General features: G+C 50.2%; 1 protein-coding gene across 1 annotated transcript in view; it reads left to right on the forward strand.

Moving 5' to 3' along the window:
• The first annotated feature begins 658 nt into the window (after positions 1–658).
• Positions 659–21419, forward strand: part of ZCCHC14 (zinc finger CCHC-type containing 14) — a 48326-nt gene continuing 27565 nt past the window's right edge. The window contains exons 1-2 of the mRNA XM_055412988.2: positions 659–1335; positions 17514–17637. Coding sequence (XP_055268963.1) covers positions 781–1335; positions 17514–17637 — 679 coding nt within the window. The 5' untranslated portion in view covers positions 659–780. The remainder of the gene's footprint in view (positions 1336–17513; positions 17638–21419) is intronic.

Raw genomic sequence — 21419 nt, forward strand, 5'->3', positions numbered from 1 at the left:
GGGGCGAATAGGATTGGGGATCCGGAACAATCGCAGGCCGAGAAGGCGCAGCGCGGACCAATCAGAGGGAGGGGCGGGCTCGGCCGCTCGGCTTTCGTGAGAGGCCGCCTCCCCGCCCACTTGCGCCTCGTCGCGGCGCCCGTCAGCTGCGAACGCGGCGCTCGGCCCGGATTCGTCCGCGGCGCTGGAAGCAGAGGCGCGAGGCCGCGGCGAGTGCCGGCGCAGATCCCTCCGCCGCCCGCTCCTGAGCTCTCTCCGAGCGCCGCTCCCGAGCTGCCGCGGCCTCTGTCCCGGGTAACGGCCGTCGGCTCAGCGCGGCGGCGCGGCGGCATGGCCCGGGCGGCTCCGTCGGGGGGCGGCCCGCAGTGACAGACCCTGCGGCGCGGGGGGAGATGGGGGCGGCCGCCTCCCGGGCGACGACGACGACGACGACGACGAGGAGCAGCCGCCGCCGCCGCCGCGCACCGGCCGCCGCCGGGGACGGGCGCGGGCCAGGATCCCGCCCGTGAGCGGGGGGCCCGAGGCCGATCGCCGCCGCCGGCCGCCCCGGCCGCCCCGGGCCCCCCCGGCGCCCCGCGCGCGCCCGCCCGCCGGCCCCTGGCGGGGGTCTCGCCCGCGCCGCGCGCCCCCGGCCCCAGCGCGGCCCGCGGCGCCCGGCCGCCCTCGCCCTCGCCCGGCTCCGGCCGCACCCCCGCCCGCGCCCGCGCCCGCCCGCGCCCCCGGCCCCGGCCCCGGGCGGCGGCCCCCGGCCCCGCGTGGCGGCGCGGCGCGGGCGGCAGCATGGTGGAGAAGCGCTGCCCGCTGCAGAGGGACGGCGTGTACCGCTGGTTCTCGGAGCTACCGTCGCCGCAGCGCGTGGAGTTCCTGTGCGGCCTGCTGGACCTGTGCATCCCGCTCGAGCTGCGCTTCCTCGGCTCGTGCCTGGAGGACCTGGCCCGCAAGGACTACCACTCGCTGCGCGACTCGGAGATCAAGGCCAACAACCCGGCCGACCTGGGCAGCCTCACCAACCTGACGGACGAGGTGGTGCGCAGCAAGCTGCTGGTGTCTCTGGCGCTGCTGGGCTCGGAGCAGCGCGAGGCGGCGGGCGTGCTGTACCGCACGCTCACGCACATCGACTCCATCATCCACAACTACGGGCTGCAGCTCAACGAGGGCCGCACGGGCGATGAGTTCCTGCTGCTCTTCACCATGGCCTCCAACCACCCGGCCTTCAGCTTCCACCAGAAGCAGGTGCTGCGCCAGGAGCTCACGCAGATCCAGAGCAGCCTGAGCGGCGGCGGCGGCGGCCCCGGGGGCAAGAGCGCGCTGCCCACCTGCCCGGCCTGCCACAAGGTGCGTACCCGCGCCCCAGGCCCACACCCCAAACCCCCACCGAAACCGCAGACCTCACGCCTTCCTCCCCAAGCTCCCTACTTGCGCCCGGAGCTTCCGCCCTAACCGTGTCCTCATCGACCCCCCACCCCAACCTCCCACTCGCACCCCAAGCGTCCGCTCCGCACTTTACTCGTGTCCCACGCCTCTCCACTCGGCACCTCCAACCCCTCCCTCACTTCAACTTTCCATCCCCACCTCGTACTCCGAACCCGCACCCCAGGACCCCGCCCGGCCCGCACGCCCTTTGGGGGCTCCGGGATTGGGAAGAGCGCCCTGAGCCGAGTTCGCGGCCGGCCAGGCCTTCGGTCCCCGTCTTCCGCTGGAAGCGCGATAAGGCCTTTGTCCCCTTAATCAGGCTCTTGGGCGACAGATAACCGCTACACATTGTGTCCTCTTGGTTCCTCCAAATCTCGTGTTTATTATCAGAAAAGGAAGCCGCTAGTGAGGTGGGAGGTGGAGATTAGAAGGTGCTGGAAGGGTAGAAGACGTTTGCGGGGTGCCATGCGGGGCCCGAGGCCTAGGTGCCGGGATCCCCGGAGCGGTGGGGCCCGAGTCTCCCCGAAGAGGTTAGGGTCGGCGCGGGCCGCAGGCCGCCGTGGGCACGTGTCCGTATGTGCGTGTACGTGAGTACACACGTGAGTGTGTGCATGTGTGCGTGTGTATGGAGTGCATATGTGTATTTCTGAATGTGTTCCTATGTCAGTGTTTACATTGCGTGTAAGAATCAGGCTACCGTAACAGAAGGAAAAACAGGTTTGGAGCCTTGAACACCCGAGAAACAGTTACTTCTCGTGACCCGCCTTCCTTTGGAGGGACGGATCCCAGACTGATGGGGAGCCCACTAGGAGTAGTTAAAAGATCTGATGTCTTCAAATTAAACAGGAAGGGCAGAGTGGTCATTCACTTAGAAACGTGAACTTTTGTCTAAATGTTTCAAAACTATGTAAACACAAAGTGTTTGGAGCTCAAACTTATTTTTAGCAGCCCCCTGGGACCCTGTGCTAGGATTGTGCTCCAAGCAAAAGGATTTATCTGTGACCATGTGTGGTATGTGTTTTTGTATTAAAACTGATTTTCTTTGGGAAGTGGAAGATTGCAGTCACACCAATAGTCTAAGTGCTTTTGGCTGAGTCCTAAACTAAAACTTTGATTCTCTGGTTTGCTAGTGGTGGTTTTTAAGCTGTGTTTCACTGGTGAATTGTGGCTTTTAATGACTTCCTTTGAGACGTGATTGTGGTACCTACATTGGTTTTTAATCTGTCATATCTCTTTTGAGATAGGTACTGCCTCTGAGACTGTAGTCTCCTTTTTTAAGTCTGTGTTCAAATCCCACCCTAAAAATGTTCCTGCGTTTACAACAAAGGGAAAGCAGGGTCCTGTGAAATGTGGTTGTCCCCAGGGAGCTCAGTAGGCTTTGGGGTGCTGCTGCTCATGGGGGTTCAGTCCCCAGTGGCTGGTTTCACCAGTCAGTCCTCTGCTCCTGTTCCTATGCACTGCTGATGTCCATGGCCGTTAAACCATTCGTAGTCAATTCTTAAAGGGGATTCTTTAGTGTGTACAGATGCATCACCTTATAAAAGCAGAAGATGGTGATGATTTTAATGGGGCAGTGAGCTAACGCTGGAAAGAAAAATATCTTTGATAAGAGAGACTTTCTGTCAAATCAGAACTACCCTTTGAATGAGGTTCAGGGGCTGATTCCCCTCCCCCACGCCCCACCCCCACCCCTGCTGGTCTGGCATGGGCTCAGAATTGACCAGCTGTGTGACCTTGACCAGAATCCCCTTTTCCTGGTGTTTTGGAGTGGATGGCCTTGTGGGCTTGTTTGGGGGTTCCATGAGGTCCCCTGTGAAGTGCCCAGCAGATATGCTGTGAGCTCCCTTTGCTGCTTTGTCTTCTTTGGGTTTCTTTAGAGGAGTACTGATTTTTTTTTTTTTTTTAATGTTTTTGGCTGCAACACAGGGCTTGCAAAATCTTATTTCCTCGGCCAGGGATTGAACCCAGGCCCCTGGCCATGAGAATGCCCAGTCCTAACCACTGGACTGCCAGAGAATTCTCTAGGAGCACTAACAAGTAAGGCACGTTGTTAGGGAGTGAAATATTTATGTTTCAGAATGTTGGTGTTTTCTAAGTTGATTTTTTAATATGTAGTTACTTGGAGTTGGCATTTTTCTTGTTCATCTGTGGGAAATTGGAGAGATCTGCCTGACCCTTAATAATGAGGTTATAGTGAGTAACTTTGGGGGTTCTTGCATCCATGTTTCAGAAACAGTCATGGTGTCTAGTTTTACCTGGACAAACTAAGCTCACTCACATTCATTTAGCTTTTCTGTTCCTTTGCTGATCAAATGTGTGCCTGACATTGATGCAAAACTCACGTGAAATCTACCATGTAAGCCTTTCTTTGCCTTCTTAGTACCTCTTAAGTCTGACGTTTAGGGTAGTCCTGAAAAAGCAGCCTGGTTAAATATCTGTTTACATTTCTTTTTTAAGATGTTGTGTTTTGTTTTGAGCTCTCTGAGTTAAGAGACTTTGTGTCTTTTAGAGATAAAGATGTTGGTTGTTTTTTATTGTTTATCCTGTTTAAAGAGAGACTTCTATTAATTAAATTTTCTGATACAGTGGTTATTTCCAATTGCTTCTCCAAAGTCTCACTGTGTTATTTTAAAATTCTTCTTTCTCCACGGACTTGTAGAAGTTTTAAACTGTGAAGAATGTAAACTAGACATTTTAACTTTCAGAAAGGAAGGTGCTCATAGCAGAAAACCTGGAGGGAGAGTAGGGTGGCTTCATGGTGCTCAGTAGCTGATGGCACTATAGGTGTGTAGTGCAAATTGGTGATGGTAGCTGGTTTCCACTTGACACTGCCTCTTTCATTTTATTTAATTATAAAGTCATAGTTTTGGAAAGTGTTTACATTTATCCTTTGCTATCTTTTCTCTGTATGAGTGATAAGGTGCTGTGGTATGTGCTTATTTTTTTTTAATAACAGCTTTATTGAGATTTAACTTCTGTATTATGAAATTTACCCCTCGAAGGTGTGTGATGCAGTGTTTTTTCGTATAGAGTTGTGTAACCATTACTGCTGTCTGATTCCAGAACATTTTTATTACCCCTAAAAGAAATCTGTTCCTATTTGTGTCACTTCCCATCCCCCCTCCCCTAGCCCTGAGAACTGTACTGCGTTCTGTCTGTGGGTTTGCCTGTTGTGGACACTTCATGTCAGCGGGGTTACGGGGTGTGTTCTCTGTTTGACTGCCTTCCCTCAGTGCACTGCCCTCAAGGTTCGCTCATGTTGTATGGGGCCTGTGTCAGCACTTCTCTCATTTTAGGTCAAGTACTTCCCGTTGTGTGGATGGATAGGCCCCGTTTTGTTTATCCATCCATCAGGTGGGGGACAGGTGGATTGTTTCTGGTGCTTATTTGTAGACTTTTTTTCCTTCGTGGCTAGTAGACTCTTGTCTTAATCCCTTACACCTAACACTCACCTGGTCGTCTTTGGAGAGTTGCCAGTATCTGGCTGTCCCGAGGGACCTGACTCTCAAGACTGGAGTCCAACTGGCGGATGGCTGTGTAGTGTGCAGCGCAGTGCCCGGCAGATCTGACCCTGGGCTCCCAGAGGAGCTGCGCTGAAAGGTGGCAGAGGCCACTCTGCTCTTGGGGCTGATGGTCAGCTCCAGGGGCATGCTGTGAGCCCCTCCTGCCCTTGTGTCCGAAATCCTTGGGTCAGGAGCTTCACGGACCTACTGCAAGAAGGTGCAGAAACTGTTTTTAAAGTGCTCAGTGCAGGAGTGTGGCGGGTGGTGGTTGTCTTCCGGCCGTGTGCCATGGTCTCGCTCTGGAGCCCTCCGCTGTGGGATGAGCGCCAGAGAGGCTCGGGGCCCACATCGGTGCGGTGAACACACCTGTTAACAATCCCTCCCTCAAGGGGAGCAAGAGCTTACTTTATCTCATTGATTTTCCACAAGTTTTTGGAAATCATTGCAGTTCTGAAGGGGAGACACCGGGTAGTTTGTCATGTGAGCTAGAAGTGGCTTCCTCTGGTTTCTCCTTTAACCCTAAATCCTGGCCTGTTGGAGCTGGAAGTCATCTGAAACCACAAGAAGGGACTTTGCTTGGAGCTGCTGTGCTTCCTGCTCAGGTTAAAGGAAGCACTGTGTCTGAGAGGCCACTGCAGCTCCGCGGTCATGCTTGTTCCGGGCAGCCCATGTCCAAGGCCACCCAGCAAGGCCACGCCCAGCAAGTCTGACTTCCTTCAGTGCACTGCAGGAGAGGGTGTCCTGAGATAGATTGATTGGATTTTTTTTTTTCTGACAAGCTTTTGTAGGTCCCAAAGACTGTCTACTTTTTATAGTGAAGTACGTGGTATAGGGATTGAGACACCCTGGGGTGCAGTTTTAACTGCTTTCTTGCTGCTGGTGTGTTCATTGCAGATGAAAACACCTCACCTCTTCTGTAGCTGTCGTCCTGCTGCTTTCCTGCTGTACAGTGGCTCAGACTGTGTGACACTTGAATTACTGTCCTTTGCCCTCAGGTTAAATTCAGGCCACTTACTTTGACATGAGCTAGTTTAAATGTGCATTGTTCGACTAAACAAATGTTTGCGTTCCTATTCCACATGTGTTCTGAGGTGTAGTTGTGGAAGCTGGAAGTTTCTTATCCTGTTAGGACGTGATGAGCAATGGGGTGACATCACTGATGCAAGTTAGAACGTAAGTCTAGATAAACATCAACATTAGCCTTGTTTCTGCAGTTTTTGAAGTTCATTATTTTTATTTAGTCTTTATTTTACCCATTTTCTCCTCCATCCTGTAGACTTTATTTCCCTTCTTTTGGATGAATCTATTTTCCCAACAAATTCATGTGTACATTTTACAGCTTCAGAGGAAGTGAGGAGAAGGGACCTGAGCTGGTCCAGTTTCTGTTTGTTGGAGGAATTGGTGACTGTTAATAAATCAAAAGAAAATTTTTATTACATCTAGGAAAAGCAGTTTCTACTTAAGTATCCTCTTTCCCTGCCTTCGATGGGTTAAATTTTAGACAAGACCCCTTGAATATCTTTTTTTTTTTTTCCAGAAACCCCCACTCAGAATACTACTTCTCTCCAGTTTAAGTAAGAACTGTTGCTGCAAGTTCACTGTTATTGATGGTCTACAGATTATTGAGGGTTCTGATATCTTACTGTTACCCTCGACATACATGGTTTAAAATCAGTTTCCACGAGAGTTCATCCAGCCTCCATCGCTGTTTGGTGTGTGCCTCACTCTGTGTAGCAGCCTCTCTGTTTTACAGCTGCCCTGTAAGACCCAAACATTAGAGAAACGCTTCTATCACAGTCACAAGCCGTTATCGAGAAGTAATGAGATACTTGATTAGTTCTGAAGCAGCTTGCCTTGTTCTGGGTCAGAAGGCCTGGAGTCATTTCGAGTGAAGAGAAGACAGGCAGGACAGACCCTCTTTCCAATGATCGCCGCCCTGACGGCTCCGCTGGCGCAGAATGTCACGTCCAGGAGGCAAGGCTGGCGGTGGGACCGTGGACTCGCCTGTGAGCGGTCAGGGCTGGGGGTGGATGTTGTGCAGGTTTGTAGAAAAATCACCAGCCCTCAAAATGTCTTCCTTGTCCCCGTCCTGTCCTTAATTGCTCCTTTCAGGGGCAGAGCTTTCCTTTCTGCCCCAGGAAGCCTCTCTGCCTCCGTCCTGGTCACATCTTTCTGTTTCCTCAGGGACACTGTTGGGTCACGTGCTGCATTCTGCCACTTCCTGTCCTCCCCACCTCCCCATGCCAACCTTTGACCTCTGCTGTTTTCCCACTTGGCGCATCAGCACTTTGCTGACAGCAGAACCCTTCCTTGCACGTGAATGCTCGGCCATCCACTGTGGTCTCTTCCTCTGTGGCCAGGTCTTGCTTTCCCGGGGGCGCCCATTTTTAACAGTCTGGTGTGATGTCTTCCAAGGTTCTAATGCCTACCTAAATATATACTCATGTATTCTTTGAAAACATTGTGTATACATAATTCAGTACAAATGGATCTCTCATCTACGCCGTTCTTCATGGTGTGACTGCGCGTGCACGCGCACACACATGCACACACCCCCAGTGATACAGGACGCAGCAGCCTCCTTGGAATCGGTACTACTGCTCTGGGCCTGACTGTCAGCTATTCCTCAGCCTCCTGTAATCTGGCTTCTGCCCCCAGCCTCTTCAAGGAAAACAGTTTTAATTAAAGAGTACCCAGTAATCTTTTAAATTAAAAATATTTTAATAATGAGAGGTAAAAATAAATTGAAAAGCTATAAAAGAATGGAATTGTAGCATGTATATTATCATAAGTGACCAGTCCAGGTTCGACGCATAAATTTTCCTCTGTTCATTTCTTTGCATTTGTGCTTTTTTAATAAAATTCTTTTTTAGAAATAAAAAAAATAAAAAAATAAAAATAAAATAAAATGGAAAAAAAAAAAAAGAAAAGCTATAAAAGAATATTCAGTGAACCATCCCCTTCTCAATCCCCTGTCTCCCATGCACTTGGGGAAGGATACACAGGACATTTCAAGCTTCTGTTCCCTTACCTAAGTGTAGATACTTTTTATTTCACATTTTTAAAACAGGTTTATTTTTACCCAGGAAGGCATGTAGTTCTGGTCCCCTTTGTTTCTTGTAGAACCTTCCAGAAAAACTCTGTATTTATAGATAGATGACTGGTGCCTTACCTCACGCACAGGTCTGTCCATCACTGGTGCCTCTTGGCATCTTTCTTGATGAGCGCCGTGTTGCCTGCAGAGCTGCTGCCCTGTGTCTCTGTCGAGGGGCTCTGTTTCCATCTCACTACTGCAGACCATGCTGTCACTTCCCTGTCCTGTTCGTGCCACCTGCGTGTGGCAGACAGCACGTGTGGCCTTTTATGTGCGGTAAGCGTGTCTGCAGAAGAGAAGCCTGGACCTGGGGTTGGCTGTGGGTCACATGCTCTGTGCTCTGGTGAACTCGGATGTTACCGAGTTCGTTTGTGGGAGCCCCACAGAATGTGAGGAGGTGAGGAATACCGCTTAGTGTGGAGCACATGTTCAGGTGATCCATTTTATTTATTTTTGTTGAGCTCTCTGTATCCTTTGCCCCCTCTCTGTTGGGTTATTGATCTTGTCTTTATTCTTTTTTAGGAGCTCTGTAAGTTTCAAGGAAATTGTCCTTTGTCTCTAGTGAAAGTTTCAGGAATTTATTTTCCAGGTTTGGGTTTTTTTTCCAAAAGACTCTGCCATGCAGTTTGGATTTTTCTTTCTAATGTCTTTGTCAGTCTCGCCTGGCTTTGGGGTGTTGTGTCGTAATTAGAAATGCAGTGTACATTGTGCATTATACACATTACCGTACCTGTGCATAGACTGTGCTCGTATAAACGTAATGCATTGTACACAACAACCATTCCCTGTGGTGTGCTTATATAGAGCTTGTGTGGTTTCTCATTTTGCATTTAACCAATCCATCTGGAATTTATTTGGTCTAAGGTACAAAGCTAGTTTTATATTTTCCAGATGACAGCCTAGCTGTCCCAGTGCCATTTGTTGAATAATGCACCCTCCCTCTCAGATTTGAAATGTGGCGTATTTCCGGGTATGTTTCAGTTTACTTCTGGACTGTCTGTTGTGTCTCACTGATGTCTCTATCCTGATGACCTGTGATTTGCCAGATTCACCCCTTATATTTTCATCTCTCATTTGTTCTGTGGGCTCTCTGCGCTGTGAAATTCTCTGGGGGATGGTGTTTTGTTTTGTTTTTTAAACAACTGTGGCTGCTGAGATGCTCAGTTAAAGGGTCTGGGCGGGGCTTGGTTGGAGCTGGCTGGGAGCCCCGCCCCCCTTATTCTCTGACAACCCCCACCCCCACCCCCCATCCCCAACTTCCTCCACTTGTTTGAGCCTTTGTTTCTGTTTCTCCTGCTTTCCTGCCCTTTTAATGATGGTATTCCTTAGACTTCTCTCCTCCCCTCTCTCTCTTTACTTGATAATTAATGACATTTCAACTGTGGTCTGCCCTCTCTCTTATTCCCCAACTCTCTAACCAGCTGTGACTGAGCTGTGGCCGGACGTTCCAGGGAGCTCGGGGTGTCCAGAGGTGAGCTCCTGTCTTCCGTCTCTGACCGCTGAGCCCCTGTCCTGACCCGCCGGCCAGGGTCCCACGCCGTTGGCAAGTCTGCCTGCTTTCTCATCTCCACAGAGTCATTGATCTCCACCGACACTGTCACAGCGGCCGGGTTGAGTTCATCCTGTCTGTTCCTCGCTTCCCCCTGCCCCCCACCTCTCCCTAACACACTTGGCATGATGGTTACATATGCGGGACCCTTCTTTGTAAGTGGATTTGGGTGATTTATGAGGGAGTCAGGGCACAGATCACAGTAGTCTACTGGGAACAAGCACAGCCCTAGCCATGGGCAGCTCCACTTCATCCCGAGTCAGGAAGCAAGTGAGTGACAGCCTCCTTTTAAGAATTCACTACTGTCCTTAAGTCCACAAGAGACAACCTCAGAGCTTCTCTCCCTTGTTTTGCGACTAAATTTAAAACAGAAACTTTGGCGCCTTATCTCTGTTTAGAAATAACAGTGACATGTTCGGGTGCTGCCCTTAAGCGGGCTCTGGTCTAGGATCCCCGACCTGGGTCTAGTGTGTGGTGGTGCCCTGCCACCTCTCTGGCCCACTCTTAGCTGCTGCCCCCTGCCCCCGGGTGTCGCAGCAGTGGTCCCGGAAAGATGCCCGTAGGGCTGGTGTTCTCTGGCCTGAGTTCCTAGCGTGGTGCCCTGCATCCCGGCGCAGCGATCTGCCCTTGGCCTGGCTGTGTGCCTTCAGCTCTGTCTGTGCTCAGTTGCTCGTGTTTGTGTGCCCCTTTCCCCCGGGGCCCTCCCAGATGCGCTTCTCTCACAGGGGGCACCTGGCCCCGCTTCTTGGCTCACACAGTTTATAAAGAAGCCTTCTTTGGCTCCTTCTGTCCTAGCCCTTACCGTACTGGGTTGTAATAGGTTTCTTCACATTTTCATTCCCAAGCTTTGATTGTTGGAGGCAGAGACTGTGTTGTCTTTTCAGTCTCAGAGGCTAACATTCCCTGCCTCCTGGTAGGGGGACTGTGTCCCGAGCATGTCCCGGAGTGGAGGGAGGGACATGCCAGGGGTTTTTGAAAGGCCACCCGAGTGAAAACATTGTCTTCCTCAGTACTTTTCTTTCCCGTGGGCCTGTTAGTAACATCCAGTGGCTGTTTCTCTTATGTACTATTCAAATGCAGAGGCTAGTGAATTTTAACTTCTGTATCCTGCTTCTTTATTTTTCAAAAGCTGGCGTGCAAAAGCTTCTGTTGGGAGAAATTCTGAATTTAATGGTTTGGGTTTATATACGCCATGACAAAACTGAGTTGGTGGACAAATGCGCTGACAGCTGGGGACAGTGTGTGTTCTTCCAGTGCTCTGATGGGCTTGCCACCTGTAGAACTACGCATGTGGCTCAGCTTGTCTCAAAGAGGAGTCTGTAGCTCTGAAAGTAGGACTGTTTGATTGTATTCCTCTAATGTTTGCAAGATTGTAAATCATGGTAAGCCTAGATAGTTTAGTGTGCTGTAGAATGGTAGGAAACCGAATGACTGTTACCATCCTAGTTGTTAGTTTATATTTCTGTTATACTTTAAACATTGACGTCAAATTCATTATGAGAAAAGAGCATTTTAGCATCATTTCTGATTATTTAGGACTTTTACATAAGAACCTCAATAGAATTACTAGAAAGAAAGTGTATCCTCAGTTTTCTTACTGATTCACAGTGAATCTAATTAAAACATGTATTATGTAGGAACTACTTCTAGAAATATTATAGTCTAGACTAGAAAAAAAATAACTGAAAAAGAAAGAGAATTAATTTGTGGGGAAGAAAAATAGCCCATCCTCCCATCATATTTGGGCATTTTAATAAAAATTAAAAGCTTGGGAATAATGGTAACCTATACCTATAACAGAGTTAATTAAGTGAATGAGATACTTAGATGTGGGTTGTTGGGGCCATGTGGGAAAATGTGTGGTGAAAATAACCTACAGCGGATGCCCCATCTGTGTCTTGGGCTGTGACCCCACTGGACACAGTATTCTCCGGGCCCCTGCTTCCCTGGGGAGGACCGCGCTTCTATCACCAGTTTCCTGTCCTCTGTTTTGGCGTGCTAACTTTGCAGGTAGGAATTTCCTGAAAAGACTTGTTTGTGTGGGTCTTTTCCTTGACTGGTTGTGAAGCTCAGGAGCCATGTGCTGTTAATACTTGAATTGAGGAGGCTGGGTTACCAATCGCAGTGATTTTTTTCCTTTCAGAATAGGCGTCTGCTCACAGGGCTCCTACTGAGACACATTCCCGGGGCTTGCTTCACTGGTGCTTCTGAACCTTTGGTATGTCCTCACGTTCTCTTTTCCAGCTGGGGGTTCAGCTCACCCCCAGCATCTGTGGGCACCTGTTCTGCCCGTCTCGGTTGCCCCAATGTTCTGGGCTAATCTGTGTCGTGGCTCGCGCCCTGGGGCATCGTGCAGCACCCCCGGGAACGCGCGCTGAGCCAGGTTCTCAAAGAATATCCCAATATTGATGCATCCTTCTGGCCAGGATGTGCACGATACCAGTGTTGTGCGAACTATGCCCTTCTCATCGGAAGTGCTGAGGGTGAAAATAGCCTGCGGTGGACACCCTGTCTGTGTCTTTGGCTGTGACGTTCTGGAAAGAAACTACTGGAATGGACCTTGCATGCCGAGGGGAGCAGCTTCCACCAGGACACCGGTCACATGACTTAAATTTTTCCGGAAGGGGGAGGGCTCTCTTCCTGAATGTATTTTACCTTTCAAACAGAGTCGCTTTCAGAGTTTACAGGGATGGGGGTTTGTCCCCACCTGGCTGTGCCTTTTGAACTTGTGCATTTAATAACATTTCTGTGTGACCCCTTGCATCACTGTGTCCCTCACCACTAACATTGTGCCTTTCTCTCCAAACCGCTGTTTTGAGTACTCCCCAGCCCCACCTTAAATTTCCTGCCTATTACCGCTCAGTTCTAGGAGAATACACCAGAGCTGTTAGGTTGTTTAAAATAAAGTTCTGAGTTAGAGCTGGTAGTGCGCTGTTTAGATGAAGCCTTGCCTGCTCTGCACCTCGGTCATGTCTCCAGCCTGGACCGTGGTGGCTTCCTGCGAGGTGACAGGCTCCGGGCGCTCCCCCACTGCCCTCCCCTACCGCCGGACTCTGGTATAATTGCAGGCTGTGGGGTGGCCTGGAGCCGAAGTTCTGAGCTTCCTGGGGCACATGGTGGGGCTGGGCACCCTGTGGGGCTGTACCTCCCAGGGCTGGTTGTGAAGAACCTGGCTGTAGAGTTGCTTTGCTAGAACTCATCTAATTACGTACTTGGTACCTCGTGCTGAGATTTTTGAGTGGTAATCATTTTTTTTCTCCCATCTTTTCTCTCTTTTTAATGAGCAGCTCTAGGGTAAGGAATATTAAAAGGAATGTTTTTATGTGGAAAACGGTTTTTGGTTAGCTCTGGCTTTCACTTGTCCTAAGTCAGCAAATAGCTTTCACTATTAAACTATCTATTTTCTTGTTCTGGTTTTTTAGAGACACGTAATCACTGCTTTAGTAAAATGCTTACAAATCACTTTTCGTTCTGATTTTATATGTTTTTTCCCATTGACTTACAAGTATCAACATTCAGCACGTTGTTCTTCCCACTATAGAGGCGGCACTTGGAGAACAAGTTGGAAATCAGGGTCTCTGTCGGTAGATGCTGGAGTTGAGGGTCTGTTCCTGCTCCTGGAAGACCCTCCCGCAGGTGTTTGCTTGGCTGGCTCCTCTCCCACCAGGCTTCAGCTCTACCGGCCTGCCCCCAATGGCGGGGTTTCCTGTCTGGGCTTCTCAGCACCTCTGACAGCTCCGTGACAGCGCTGACCGGCCAGGAGACAGGGCAGCCGCTGGGATGAGCAGCTGCCGTTTTTTAGAAGTTGCTTCTGTTTGACCATGTTGTTTGCATCTTCTAGGAAGGTGCTCTCATTGACACTTGGTATCTTTAACTTTTTTCCTGATCCTAATAGTGGTTATTCCTTTCTAAAAAATTAGAAAACAAGAAATATATTTTAATCACTCAGATAAAAAATGCTATTGAAATTTTGGCATATTTTTTTTCCCAATGCCTATAATGTATGTGTCTATACAATTTATATGTTACACATTCACATACCTAAATGTGAGTGTTCCCCATGCCTTTCATTTTCTGAAGTTGTTTTTTAAAGGCTTCATAATATTTAATCGTATGGATGTACATTTACGTATTTAAATATTAATCTTGCTGGATATTTCTTTCTTTTTTTCCTTTTTGGCCGCACTACGCAGCTTGTGGGATCTCAGTTCCCTGACCAGAGATCAAACCCGTGCGCTCGGTGATGAAAGCTCGGAGTCCCAACCACTGCCCCACCAGGGACTTGCCTGTTTTTCTTCTTTTGCAGTTTAGATGAACCTTCTTGCACACAAACCCTTGTATCACTGCTTATCTTCTTAGGACAGATTCCTCCCAGTGCATGAGTGGGCCCGGGGGTCTAGAGGCAGGGAAGTTTGTTACAGACACACGGCCGCAGCGCTTTGCACTTGCTGGCTGGGGACGAGGTTGCTCCCCTGTGACGTCACAAGCACTGACTCATGGGGCACTTGTCTGCCTGTGGTCCAGATAATCAGGTCACTGTCCACGCTGTTGCAGGGTGGTGCTCGCTCGTCATAGAAGAGTCGCCTGTGGGTGGAGTCTATTTAGAGGAGAAGGCAGCCCCCAGGTTTCCAAGATGGGGATGCGGAATCTGGGGGGCCTGCCTGGACTGCGTCCCTGGGCGAGGTCAGCGGTGCAGCTTTGCATGCTCCGCTCGGGGTGTGGTTGAGCGGCTGCCCAGAGGAGGTTCTCTGCGGGACCTTGTGGGTGTGTGTCCCCTCCAGGTGTCCCTGCTGCGCCGTGTGTCAGCGTGTGAACCTGTGTAATTGCCTTCCCAACTGGCCTGGACGTGCCCTGATTGTTGTAGCAACTGCCATTTCACTGAGTCCTGACTGTCTTTCCAGCACGCTGCTTCAAATGCTTTCCATTTAATTCTCACAAAAGCTCTGTGAGGTGGGTGCAGTGGAGGAAGCTGAATGTGTGCTGGAAAGAAGTCGGCCTTGTTGGCTCAGTCGGCAGGGCCATGGCTGCAGAGCCCGAGATGTGTATGAGACAGGGTCGATGGGGCCCTGGCCGAGGGGGCGGCCAGGACAGAGGCCTCCAGTGTATCCTGACCGTCTTCCTGCCCTGGAGGCCCGGTGGACAGAGCGGAGGGCCGTGGGAGATGTCAGGAGCCAGACCCAGTGGGTCGTAGGAGGGGCGGCTGGGAAGGTGAAAAAGGAGCTGACTGGTCCAGAGGGTGTCATTCGACGGGTACTGGCAGGAAGCGGGACTGTGAGCCTAATGGAAAACATCCGTCAGGGCTGCGCTAGGCTGGTGGCTGGACCGCGTCTTCCCAGAGCTCAGCTTCCCAGAGCCTCCCGGCAACAGCAGAGGAGACCCCAGCACCAAGCAGAGCTCCGTTCTGAGTCCATCACGCTGCTGACAGCTCTGCTTGTGAGCGTGAGTCAGACAGCGCTCGGCTGAGCTGCGTGGGTCACATGGGGCAAATTAGCTTCACCAAAAATAACCCCAAAAACAGCATTTCTGGGAAGCACAAGTGAAGACAGCTTTCAATGTAAACAAAGGACCAGAGAGAAGATAGAGGCTGGGTTGAAAGAAGTGAACGTTTGGAAAACTAGGAAGAAATGCTTTACAAGTGCCAAGGAAAACAAATGTTTTTTTTTCTGGTTTCAGTTTTATTTTCTTTCCTGTATTTATGTAGGATGCAGTGCGTCCATCCTGCTGGGTAACTCCAGGGTTCCACGTGCATTCAGGGCTGAGAACCAGAGTCATTTCTGCGCCCCTGCCCCCCACCCCAGGCTTTACTGGTTGAGTTCACCGCCTCAGCGTTCACCAGAGAGGCTGAGGGCACTGTGGTCCATTTTTGCAGCCCTCTCCCCAAAAGCTGTGAGTCTGGAGGGTAGCGTCCACTCTGGCTGGTTGGGCTGTTGCAGGCTGGGCAGGGGTATGTGTGTGTCTGCTCCACGCGGAGAGGTTCCTCACGGGCCAGCAGGGCCTGTGTTTCCATTAGCTATTGCTAAGACCCTGTCTCCCTCTCCTTAGGACCAGGACTTAGACTTACCCACCAGGGCAGCTGAGAGGGGTTCCTGGGGGTCAGGCCAGATGTGGGGAGTCGGCTACCATTGTGTTTAGGGTGTTGTTAGAAATGTCAGCCTCCCAGAATACTGTTTGGTATTTAAAATCTTGCTCTTTGAGTAACTTTGATGTGGCTCAGTTGCTAAGTCATGTCTGACTCTTTGCAACCCCATGGACTGCAGCACGCCAGACTCCACTATCCCCTGGAGTTTGCTCAAATTCATATCCATTGTGTTGTACCTGTCAGTGCTTTTACCTTATTTAATAAAGAAGTTCATTTCTGGAATATTCTGATCATTGGATGATAAAAGAAAACTTTGCTCTACCTAAAGGAAATAATGCGAATTAAACTACAAATATAAGTAATTGGAAAATATAACTGTCTTACAGTGTTTCTGTGAATCTTATCAAATGAATGGACTTTTTTGGAGGAGTGCTGGAGGGGGAGGATTTTCTTCCTTGAGTTCCGTAAACTTGCAGATTAGCCAGACCTGCGGAGTTACTGAGTTTGTGTGGGTCCTCGCATGTGGGGAGGGGACACCTGCACAGCTGGGGCCTTCCTGGGCCGGAAACAGGCCACTGGGAGCGGGCAGGGTCGTGCCTGCTGCGGCCTCCCTGAGCTCTGTCTGTGGGGGCCTAGGTGTCCCGTCTCCTGAGGTGGCTTGTGCGTTCTGCCCACCTCCAGCCCCAGGCCCTCCACCTCTGCCGGGTGCCCTGGCCAGGCCTGCACACAGCAGGGTCTGTGCCGCCGCCCACCCCCTAGCCAGTTAACAAGGTGAGCCGAGGACAGTGGCGGCCAGAGAGCTTCCTGTGTGCATCTCACGTCCACTGCGGGTCAGGGTTGGGAACAGAAGTCATGCCCCTTTTCCCCAAACCTGTTTGGCTGTGTGTGGAGCACTGTGTTTCTCCATCTTTTAAAACTTGCTGCTTTTGGTAAACTTCAAAATCGTCACTTTTGTGTACTGTCCTTTTAAATTGTGAGTAGGAAGATATTAAAGCATTGGTCATTTTTATTCCTCTAAATCCTAAAAGTAATAAATACAATTGTCTATAAAAATTCTCAAATACTGGTCGTCATTAGGGGACAAAAGTAAAGGTGCTGCCCCTCCCTTACCTGCTCCCAAGGTCACTGTAGAGTCCGAGGTGGCCTTCGGGGGTCCTGGCTGTCTATAAACCTAAGATGAGGGAGCGGGGATGGGGCAGCCCTCCTGGCTCCTGTCGGGAACTTGGTGTAGGCTGAACCCCCAAGGCCAGCATAGGGTGGGGGGCTGTGGGTGGTGGTCCTTTTTTTCCTGGGTCTCTGCCAGTAGCTGTTCAAGGTGTTTTCAGTGTTTCACTGTTACATTGAGCGTGTCCCCCTCCACACACGGTTCTCACGTGTGAGTACCTTGTATGACAAATACCCAGAGATGGCATTGTAACATATTTCTCGAATATGCTTTTTAAAAATGCACCCCCAAATAGATCCAGGTCTATCCTGTTCTCTCCTGTTTTTATTAGAGTGTTTTATTATTTTTTTAAGATTTATAGGACAGCGTTATGTCTTGCTTTGTGATTAATAGGAAATTGTGATTTGAAGAGCTGAAAAATCAGGTTTTGCCTCAGATAGGATTTGTGACTGCTTAGCTAACAGTTTCTCCCCAGCGAGTGAACCGCTGGCCCAAGACGTGAGTCCTGAGGTGGCTTTACGTTTCTGTGGTGAGCAGTGAATTGCTGGAAGTTTTGTCTTCTGCCCGAAGTGCTCACACTAGCCATGACTGTTTTACAGAAAAATTGGAAGCTACAGTAAACATAAGTGATTTTCAAATAAAAATGAAAATCCTTACACATGAACTAAATTTAGGAAGAAAATAAGATGATGGCGACTTTGTCCCCGCAGGTCACGCCCAGGACGGAGCCCCCCGTCAGCAGCGTGGGCAACAGCCTGGAGAACGCCCTGCACACATCCACACATTCCACTGAGGGGTCACTGCCCAAGAGGCCTGGAGGGAAACTGTCCAGAGGTGAGCTGGGGCCGCAGGGAGGACGGGGTGTGGGGAGGAGCTGAGGGGCATGACGTTCGGCTGGATGCTTCCAGATGGTTTGAAAACGCCAGTCTTAGATGTATAATTTTTTCTGAATTCTGCAAATTATACCTGGATGTGTCTGGACTGTAGAAATCTCACGTCTTGATGTTTATCAAGGGGAAATCAGTGACCATGGCTGCGCCCCGCGCCGTGGCTCCTGGATTGAGAGCAGCGCTTTGTGCAGTGACGCAGTGTTGTCTCCACACTGATGTGGTTGCCGCCAGCCCCACGCGGGGCCCATGGGGCTGAGGGCCTGAGCTTGCAGTCTTATTTCATTGCGTTGCAGTTGCGCCAGCTCAGCGTGGATGAGGCAGCTCTCCCTCCTGCAGGGGGAGGCCGGTCTCCCTGGCTCTCGGACGTTTGGCTTCGTGCGACCTCAGTGGAGAGTGCCGGGCCGGCGGCCCCTGGCCAGCGGTGCGGGCCTTTGAGGGGCTCACAGGGGCAGGATGGGCGTGGCCCGCGGGCCCCGGCTGCTCTCACCTCTCGGTTTGGAGCTGGGCGAGGATGCCGGCAGTGCCAAGTCCTCACACCTGTGGCTGCGGGCCTGGACGGCTGCCCCCCTCACGGCCCTGGGAGCAGCAGTCAGCTCATTTCCTGGGTTCCGCTGGAGGCTCAGTCATCCTGAAGGCAGCAGGGCCTCTGTTCCTGGGTGGGTAGTCGTCACTCACTGAGCTGAGGGTCTTCCTTCCGCGTGTTGTTAAGGGGGAGGTGCCTCCCGGTGAGCGTTGGTTCCTCTGTCCCCAGCCCATCCAAGTGAAGCCTGTATCTTGTACCCTCACAGTCCTAAGGGGGGAAGGCGACTTCTTCACCATCATGCTTTTCTCCTGTCAGCACAATGATCAAGACCCCTCATTCCTGTGTTTTACTGTAATTGCTGGTTGAACAGCAGTGTCTGTCTCTTGCCGGGATGCCTGGTGCAGGACTGTGGTAGGACCGGACCTGACTGTTCTCAGACATCATGACTCTTAGAAGATGCAGTAAGCCAGACCTTGCTGATTATCCACAGTGGTCTCCATTCAGTGGTCACGGGTAACCATAGCTCCTCTACTGTGAAACTGACCCGGCACGTAACGTGTCATTGGTTTATTGTTCATGCTTTCCCCAGTACCCTGTTACTGCTCTTCAGAAAGCCTGATGCCACTCTCAGCGTTACTAGTTTTCTTGTTGTCTTTCTGTACCCCATTTCAGTTTTGGATTGTCTGTGCTTTTTAAAAGTCTTTAGAGACATAGTTCAGCTTATAAAGAGGTCAGACTTTTGTGTTTCTTCAGATTACAGCTCAGGGGACAGCAGTAAGGACAGTCTGAAACCCTGACTCGTCTTAGAAGGTGGTCCTAGCTTGTTACATACATTAACCCACCCAATCTTCCTAAGACCCTGTGGGACTCAGGTATATAACCTGGTTCATTGTAACCGCAGTCCCCATTTCAGACAGGAGAACTGAGTTGTGGTTAAGCAGCGTTCCTAAGATAAGCTGGGATTCCAACCCTGAGATCCCAACACTTGGTTAAACAGAAGAGACTAGAAAAGGAGAGCCACACACGCATTAGGCGGAAGCCTTACCTTTTTCTCTGTACTGTTGACTGAAGGTTTCAGGTACAGACTTCCTCGGGAAGCCACCTGGCAGTTCACGGGTGTCGGTCAGGTGATGCCGCAGCCCCATGGAGCAAGCTGGTGCTCGTTCTATTCAGGGATTAAATAATGGTGCCCGAGGTTATGCAGCTGGAGTGTCACAGTTCACACAGCTGGAGACTGCGGAGCCCCTGGTCTCCCCCTGCCCTGATGCATGGGTCCTGGGCCAGCCTGCCTGCCCTGGCCTCCTGTCCCCCATCTCTGCCACCACTTTAACTTCCTCCCAACACAGGTGCTGTCACCCCTGGGCCTTGACTGCGTGTGGCTCTGCTCAGCGGGCCCTTCCCTTCCCTTTTAAAGTCTCGCCCCACAGTGCTGCTGTGGACTGAGTCATTCTACCACCAGTCATGGCCACTGTGGGGCCTCACTTGTACGAAGGCTGAACAAACGCTGCCTTAAAACACATAACAAACAGAAATAAGTGAATTCCTCAGGTCCCTAAATTCAAGTGCCATATCGCTAACCATCCAAATGGAATATGCATTCATTTCCTAATTTTCTACTTTAGATGTAACAAAGGTCCGTCTAGTCAAGGCAGTGGTTTTTCCCTTGGTCATGTATGGATGTGAGAGTTGGACTGTGAAGAAGGCTGATCACCGAAGAATCGATGCTTTTGAACTGTGGTGTTGGAGAAGACTCTTGAGAGTCCCTTATACTGCAAGGAGATCCAACCAGTCCATTCTAAAGGAGATCAATCCTGGATGTTCATTGGAGGGACTGATGCTAAAGCTGAAACTGCAATACTTTGGCCACCTCATGCGACGGGTTGACTCACTGGAAAAGACTCTGATGCTGGGAAAGGTTGGGGGCGGGAGGAGAAGGGGACGACCGAGAATGAGATGGCTGGATGGCATCACCGACTCTGTGGACATGGGTTTGAGTGAACTCTGGGAGTTGGTGATGGACAGGGAGGCCTGGCGTGCTGTGATTCATGGGGTCGCGGAGAGTCGGACACGACTGAGCGACTGAACTGATACTGATACTGATTTGTCAGCTTTATGTTTTCTGCATCATGTTTAACTTTTGTTTCTGGAGAACTAACAAATCAAATTAATGCAGGGGAGCTAGATGATAAAAAAATCAAAAGTAAATTTATAGAGTTCTTAAATTCATATAACATGACCTGAAAAGATGTAGAAAAGAGGATCAGTTTAATCGGCATAGTAAATATAGAGTTCTTAAATTCATATAACATGACCTGAAAAGATGTAGAAAAGAGGATCAGTTTAATCAGCATAGTAGTGAATGTTCAAATTTTAACAACAGTTAAAAGAAGCAGTGTTTTAAAAAATTATTCCCATTAATGCAGACAATTAGATGCTAGATGAAAGTGAGAAAGTAAATTGATATTTAGGAACATTATTTAGCTGAGACTTTTAAGAATACAGCTTTTAAATTCTTAGATGAAAATTGGATTTCAGTAATAAAACTGAAAAGCTGGAGGCATCTTAAATATTCTGGTTCAGTTTCTTTAAGTATGAGGACACTGAGTTCTGTTGTATGGAGCTTGAGAGAAGGTGTTGTGCTAGAAAATGATTATTTTTCATCTTTTCCCTCATTCATCAATAAAATCCTTTTTACTATGCTTTCTTTTAGCTTGGGTTTAGTTTTGGGTTTGGCATAAAGTTGGTTTCTTGTTATTGACTGTACCAAATTAAGCTATTTAATAAAGATACATTGAAATTAAGTAAAACACATAATTAGCAGGAAACCGACCTGACGACAACTCGGTTTTTTCCAGAAGTCTTTAGGGTAGGAAGGGAAGTGTTTCAGAGGAGAGCCTCATTCTTAGGACATATTAAAGCTATTATCTCGGGGTGTCCTGTTCTCTCATGTGACGTGGCCTTCAGCTCCTGAGGGTCACGTGCCAGCACTTGGCAGAGAAGGCGGCCCTTAGGCTGTGGCGGTCTAACAGGCACTCCCAGGCTGGGGTCGGGAGTGCATTCCTGGACCTGGCAGTGGCTGCTGGAGGGGGTCTGTGACCCCGCGGGACCCTGCTCAGGCCTTGCAGGGCGCCTGCCTGCGCTCTCACGCAGTGCATTTTACGGTCTCGTCCACGCAGCTCGGCCTCCCTCCTTTCCTAGTGACA

This window comes from Moschus berezovskii, chromosome 22, assembly GCF_049115385.1.
Source record: "Moschus berezovskii isolate FMDL1 chromosome 22, NW_MosBer_1.0, whole genome shotgun sequence".
NCBI classification, from domain to species: domain Eukaryota; kingdom Metazoa; phylum Chordata; class Mammalia; order Artiodactyla; family Moschidae; genus Moschus; species Moschus berezovskii.